Source organism: Neoarius graeffei, chromosome 8 (assembly GCF_027579695.1).
Source record: "Neoarius graeffei isolate fNeoGra1 chromosome 8, fNeoGra1.pri, whole genome shotgun sequence".
NCBI classification, from domain to species: Eukaryota; Metazoa; Chordata; class Actinopteri; order Siluriformes; family Ariidae; genus Neoarius; species Neoarius graeffei.
In genome coordinates, this window is record NC_083576.1 from 48305760 (window position 1) to 48313088 (window position 7329).

A 7329-nucleotide genomic window follows, 5' to 3' on the forward strand; every position below is an offset into this window, starting at 1 on the left:
ATATCCCAGAGCAGTTAAATTGTTGAATCTGATTGGTCAGAAGATAATTTTCTAAAAAAAAAAAAAAAAGGCATATTGGACACGATGTCTGAATGTCTGGTTCCAGGAGAAGAATCAACTTCAGGGTGGTTACCATTACTCCACTTTGCGTCAGGCCGCATCAGGCCACTCCGCTGATTATTGTACAATAACAGCATGCACCGTTATGTTTTATTCTTTACTTGTTCCACAACACAGCTAAATGCTCAAATCTGACTGGTCATCGTATAACAGCACAGATAGCACCGACTGCAACATGAGCATTAAGACTAAATGTGCTCATTCTAATACATTATTGTTTCTATAGTAACTGCTCATACACAGGAACTTGGACGATGGACACTTCACATAACCTAAAACTAATAATAAACAGATTTAAAAATGGGTCATAAAAAAAAAAAAAAAAACACCTTAATAAATGTTGATCTGATGGGGCAGCACGGTGGTGCAGTGGTTAGCATGGTCGCCTCACAGAAAGAAGGTTCTGGGTTTGAGCCCAGTGGCTGGCAGCAGCCTTTCTGTGTGGAGTTTGCATGTCCTCCCCGTGTCTGTCTGGGTTTCCTCTGGTTGCTCCGGTTTCCCCCACAGTCCAAAGACATGCGGTTAGGTTAACTGGCTACTCTAAATTGTCCATAGGTGTGAATGTGTGTGTGAATGGTTGTTTCCCAAGCCCAGAAATGGGAGGAAGGGCATTTGGCATAAGACTATGCACCAATTAATATGATGTGGATCAATATGGTCCACGTGACAGTGACCCCACACGCATAAGTGGGAGAAGCTGGAAACAGTGATTGATTAATGTTGATCTGATGAAGTTTTGTTAAGAGACATTTATTTAACATTTAAGAAAGCAGTCTCAGTTCTAAGTGCTCTCATTTTAAGGTATACTTTCCATTTTCTCAGTTACACTGTGTGTGTGTGTGTGTGTGTGTGTATGCGCGTGTGCGAGAGAGAGAATGGGAGACAGCAATCCAGTCTAACAAGCAAGAGAAGTTTTAACATAAGAACAGATACTAATTCAGCTCTAGACAGCCTATAAAATTAAGTCTAACCATAAACTGTTAAAATGTGCAGCATGTCTTTTTTTTTTTTTAATAAATTAAGCCTTGCCATATTTAGCAAAACGTTTAGTTTAAGCAATTAAGATCCTGCTGTTATATGAAAATAATTTATGTCATGTGTTAGTCCTTACATAGCTTATTCATAATATCTAGGATTGCATGTGGTGGTGGGAAAAGGTTTTAAAAGTCCTCATTGCAGATCATTTACCTTTGAGTGTTCTATATCCTGAAAGTCTACTTCATTAACTGATAGCACCTGATCTCCTTCCTGAAGTCCTGCCCTGTGCGCATCAGAATCCGGCACCACCTGAAAACCAAACCCAAAAAAAAAAAGAGACACTCTCAAAACCTATGAGCTTTATATGTAGAAACATGCCAGCACTGGCCACAACAATATGGCTGATTATGATTTGATGGTTTGTGTAAAAGAAAGGTCAGAGCGAGCAAGTGTGTATCTGGAGAAATCAACACGCAATGATGTGTTGGTCATTGCGGAAAGCTTCACAATTAAAGTTCTATATAATTTGTGTGTTAAACAACAGCCCTTGATCCCTTTATTTATTTAAATGCATTGTACAGCTCTAAACTCACCTTTGAGATAAAGATACCAAGCTGGGAAGCTTTTCCTCCTCTGATATTGAAGCCCAGCTGTGCTCCAGGAGGCTTCTTTAAGATGATGGTGCGTGGCAAGAACTGGGTAAGCTCATTGTTATAATCAGGGTGATTTATCCTCTGACATAAGAAAAAACAAGAACATTAAAAACCAGAGAATCATACATGATAGGTGCAGTTCGATATATAGTTACAAATGTATAGATTCTGGATGTTACAATACTTTCTTACATCCTGAGGAGGAATCCATGCAGGAGGATTTTCATAGGAAGGCAGAAACACAACTGGCAGTTGATAGTCATCATAAGGAATTTTCTGATCCATTTCTCATACTAAAAAGATGGAAAACAAATTACAGGGCATCACAAAATAGGCACGAAAAGAAACAGAGCAGCGGCTACAATTATCGAAAACTTTTCAGAGTTACTAATAAAAAAACAAATTTTACAAAAGGTGAGTTTCAGATACAACAGTTATTATTGGTTAATTAATCAACCAGAAGACCCCCCCCGCCGCCGCCCTTTGATCTTGTCGTCGGATGAGAGCTCATTACCTGAGATAGAATTTATTTTTTTTAGCACGATCAGCAATTTGAGGAAAACCCAGACATTATCACAGATAAGCATGGTGGAAAGATCATGAACACGTTTTTACTTATCAAATTCATCAATATTTCATGATCTCCTTGTCGAAACCTACTTTGTTTCTTACGCTTTCATTTGACAGTCACCGTTTTGTATCTAAACGCATGTTTGAGAAGTCACGTGAGGTGTCGATAATAGTGATAACTTTCACCGGTGTCCACCATTATCGACACCGTGTGGAATTAAGTGACATTTACAACTGTTATGTATTGATGGGAGGAAAATGCTATTCACCAACAATCTGCCAGGCAAAGAATGGTCTTACCCATTTTGCAAGAAGCATCCAGAGATAACAGAACGAGTTCCACAACTTCTTGGGAGAGAACGAGCCTCCATCAATTTTGAAATGCTTCAGAGTTGGTACAAGGGCCTTGCTTCATTTTTGGAGGAGGTGGTACCGGATTTTCAGAATCTTATTAACAATCCCAGGTGCATTTTCAACGCAGAGGAGTGTGTTTTCCCCCTTTGCGTTACAAGTAATCGGGCGTTAACATCTGTATCCTCACGACATGTGTACCAAGCGGTTTCCAACACAAAGTGTCAAATCATAGTTATGGGATTACTCGCCTCCTTTAATTGTCTTCCCTGGCCGGAGATTCAGGAATATAGGTTTGTCGGATTTCCCAGAAGCCATTTATGGTCAGACTGATAATGGTTGGATGGACAGTGAATTTCCAAAGCATTTTGTCAAGTTTGTGAAGGAGAAACACATTAAATTTCCTGTCATTTTCTTTGTTGATGGACATTCAACCCACATCTCCCTTGCGACAGCAGAATTTTGTGCTGCAAATGGAGTAATTCTCTAATGTCGCCTAATGGTGGCACGGTGGTGTAGTGGTTACCACTGTTGCCTCACAGCAAGAAGGTTCTGGGTTCAAGCCCAGCAGCTGGCGAGGGCCTTTCTGTGTGGAGTTTGCATGTTCTCCCCGTGTCTACGTGGGTTTCCTCCGGGTGCTCCGGTTTCCCCCACAGTCCAAAGACATGCAGGTTAGGTTAACTAGTGACTCTAAATTGACCGTAGGTGTGAATGTGAGTGTGAATGGTTGTCTGTGTCTATGTGTCAGCCCTGTGATGACCTCGTGACTTGTCCAGGGTGTACCCCGCCTTTCGCCCGTAGTCAGCTGGGATAGGCTCCAGCTTGCCTGCGACCCTGTAGAACAGGATAAAGCGGCTAGAGATAATGAGATGAGGTTTCTTCTTAATGTCTCCTGCCCAATACCATTCACATCTCGCAGGCTTGCGATTCTGGATTGTGCGGTTTTTTTCCCCCATAAATAAATCATCTGGATGTCGATAATTGTGGAACAGTGTCAATAACTGTGGACAAGGATGTCGATAATTGTGGACAAAGGTGTCACGTGATCTGATACGCTAAATAATCGGGAATCAACTCTCCTCCCCCCCCCCCAGCGGAAGTTTGAGTAATTATTCATGCGCAATTTATGTACTGAAAGCATTTTCGACTTCTGCAACGACCAAAATATCGTTAACATATCGATAATTGTAACCGCCGCTCTAGTTTAAATCGTGTTACACTAATGCTGGTGTAGGGAAACTACAAAACCACACCATCACAGAAATAAGGACAACTACAGCTACAAGTGTGATAGATAGATAGATAGATAGATAGATAGATCTGAATTTCCATTCAGTCATGGAGCTTTAAGTCAGCTAATACGACTAACTAGCATTTGTGTTTTCAAACCGGTAACTGTCAAATTTTCCTCACAATGCCTGCTAGTTGCTCAAAAAGCAACAAAATACCATGTTTATAATCTTCCGTGAAACATATAATATTCCCAATATTTAAAACTAGAGTTTAAACAATAACATCCGAAATTATTGTTTTTTTTTCTCTCTTCACACCTCACCAAATGGTATAGCTGCTGCTGTTTCTTCTTCTTCGTTTACTTCCGGTTTTTTCTTCGTCTGCTACTCCTGCACTTCCGGTGTAGCGTAGACACGTTGGTTGTGAGTTCACCGCCCCCTGCTGCATTTCCTTGGCTTGAGCGGCTCTCAGGGCCCCGCCCACTCAAAGAGATTGCGAGTTCTCATACTGTGACCAAGCACACACATTAAATACGAGTTTCTTTTTCCCAAAATTAAATTTTTATTTCTTTTCCAATAATAAACCTATAAATGTCATCATAAAATTCTTTATGTAAAAGTAAATTTTTAATATTCATTTCTAATTGTTTATTTCTCATTTTTGGAATAATTTTATCATGAATTTTGGATATTTGATTCAATCTAGAAGCAGGTGTTTGACATTTTCTTTTACACCACAAGTTGTATATTGATTGGAGGTTGTTTAAAAAAAAAGAACTAGTGTATCATTAAGTAGACATTTTCCAAATCTAAGTCTTGTAATTATCCTTTGTTTGTTTCTGTTTTTGTCAGAATATGTGGTATGTGTTGTAATATTTGGTTCTAGTTGGTAGAAGAATCTACCAGTTTGAGAGTTATCCCATCTGTCTTGCCATATTGTAAAAATAACATATTTGATATGTTTTGTGATATCAGAAGTGGTAAAAGGGTAATGAATGTCATAATAGGTTTTATTTACTGATCTTTTGACCAATTTATCAGCCATTTCATTTCCTATAATACCCACATGAGCTGGAATCCAACAAAAAACAACATTACCACCCATATGTTTAAACTGATACATGAGATATCGGAAATCTAATAATTGTATTTATTTTTTTTCGTGGTCCAAATTCTGCGCTCTGATTGGCTGGCAAGCGGGTCCATATCCTATGGTACGGACCCCAGTTATGGACCCCGGTTACGGACCTCTGGGGACTCGCTCGTTCACAACAATAACAAACATAGTAGCATTTTTTGTCAACATTTATTTTCGCATTTCTCAGGAGAATAGCATTAATTTTACAGCATGGATAGCGATAACGACAGTCTTCACAGCGAAAGCGAGTTTTACTACCCTGAGGAAGAAGAAATAAAATTAAACATTGCAGGAGAAAGCTAAAAACCTGGAACTTGCTAACGCCGAGCAAAAACATGTCTGAATCCTGAATGACTCAATTTTGCTTAAATAGGGGACTACATAGGAGGCAAAATGTAGTTTTTTCCTGCCATGGAAGTGCACTTGTATACCGAGGAGGAAGCAATTTGCATTACAGCCGTGAATGAGAATTCAAAATGGTGGCTCGGCTCGGTTTTCCCTTTCGGGCGCGCTCGTTTTCTGTTAGAATTTGGTAAAGAAAAAATAAATATATTATTTACCAGCTTAAGGTTGGTCCGTATGGTGAAATACTGTGACCTCGGCCTTGAATACTGACCTCGACCCAGAGGGCCTCGCTCAGTACTTTCAAGACCTTGGTCACGGTATTTCGTGATACCGACCTCCCAGCTGGTAAATAACATATATATCATTATCTTCCTTTTGAATTTTTTGAAGGACAGACAAGGAGTCAGAAAATATCACACTTTGAGGGAGAGATTTATCAATGAGAAGCTCCAAAGCCTTTGTAATTGCTATTAACTCAGCTCGAAAGATAGTACCGTTTGAGATTTTATAATCTTTTTGAATGTTTAGACTTGGAATTACAATGCCAGATGCACAATCGAGATCTTTTTTTGAACCATCAGTAAATATTATGTAAGTGTTGATTGTATTGGAGTTGAATGTGTTCTAATGCTGATTGTAGCATGTAGCAACTATTATCCTCTTGTTTGGATATTTTAGGGACTAAATCTAAGTCAACTTTTGGAGATTGGGATTCCCAGAATGGAAAAGGATCAACCAAAGGATAACAAGCTGGAACCAGGAGACTGTTAACCAAATGTACAACTTTAGAGAATATAGGACGATAGTGAATATTAAGGTCATAATTTTGTTCTTCTAGAAAACATATTTTTGTTGGATGATCTTCAAAAGATTGATATTTAATTGCACTTTGAGTTTGTTTGAATTCTCTTCTTAGATCCAAAGGCATAATAGAGCAGTCTATCTCCAAAACAGAGATAAGAGTACACTTAAGAGCACCAGTGCAGATCCTAAGGCACTGATTTTGAATAACATCTAATTTTCTTTTCCTAGAAATACTTGCAGTATCATAAACTTCACAACCATAATCAAGACATGATAGAATTAGAGATTTTTAGAGAATGGTCATTGTTTCTTTGTCAATATCCCACTTACTGCCACATATAACTTTACAAACATGTATTCTTTTATGACATTTAGTTATGAGATAATCAATGTGAGTTTTCCATGCAAGTTTGGAGTCAAAATAAAGGCCTAAAAACTTTAGTTTTTTTCATTTTTAAGTTTTTTACCATTATACATCAATTTTATATCATATTTTTTACCTTTATGGAATAAAATCACAGAGGATTTACTTTCAGAAATTTTAAAACCCCATTTATCACACCAAGATTCAGTGACATCTAAAGCCTGTTGAATATGTTTCTGTAGCAAATGTATGCTTTTCCCAGATTTCCAAATTACTGTATCATCAACAAAAATAGAGAAAGATACATTAGAAAGAACAAGGTCATTTATAGCAATCAAAAACAAAATTGGACTGATAACACTTCCTTGTTCTGCATTTCCTCCTTAGTCAGGGAGCATGTGTAACCTACTTTGCACAATTTGCCAAGTCTGGTTTCTCAGTATTAACCCTTTATTTACATCACAAACAAATTATTTTTACTTGTTGTAATGTCAGCAATCACCATTTTCACCAAAAAAGGGAAATGCTAAATATCGCATGTAAAAACTTAAAAACCCCCACATATATCTGTATCATTTAAGTCCATTATAACTTCTGTATTTTTTTAAATTACCCGTTTACTAACTTTATGTTAATAGAAATCATATATTTACATGATATTATCGAGTTAAGTTTAAAATGAGACATTTAAGTACACAGAGAACATAAAAAAGCCAGAAATATTTTACACTATTGCTACAGAACTTGAGAATATTTATAGCTTATCGACATTCC

At 37.8% G+C, this 7329-nt stretch overlaps 1 protein-coding gene across 2 annotated transcripts in view; it reads right to left on the reverse strand.

The window, feature by feature from the left end:
• Positions 1-4291, reverse strand: part of pdzd11 (PDZ domain containing 11) — a 7287-nt gene extending 2996 nt beyond the window's left edge. The window contains exons 1-4 of one of the 2 annotated variants that reach the window (XM_060927730.1): positions 4228-4291; positions 1944-2044; positions 1692-1832; positions 1309-1407 (exon numbers count right to left, since the gene is read on the reverse strand). In XM_060927730.1, the coding sequence (XP_060783713.1) occupies positions 1309-1407; positions 1692-1832; positions 1944-2036 (333 nt within the window). In that variant the 5' untranslated portion in view covers positions 2037-2044; positions 4228-4291. Of the gene's footprint in view, positions 1-1308; positions 1408-1691; positions 1833-1943; positions 2045-4222 lie in introns of both variants that reach the window. The other variant, XM_060927731.1, reaches the window with a different exon arrangement.
• Positions 4292-7329: the final 3038 nt, after the last annotated feature.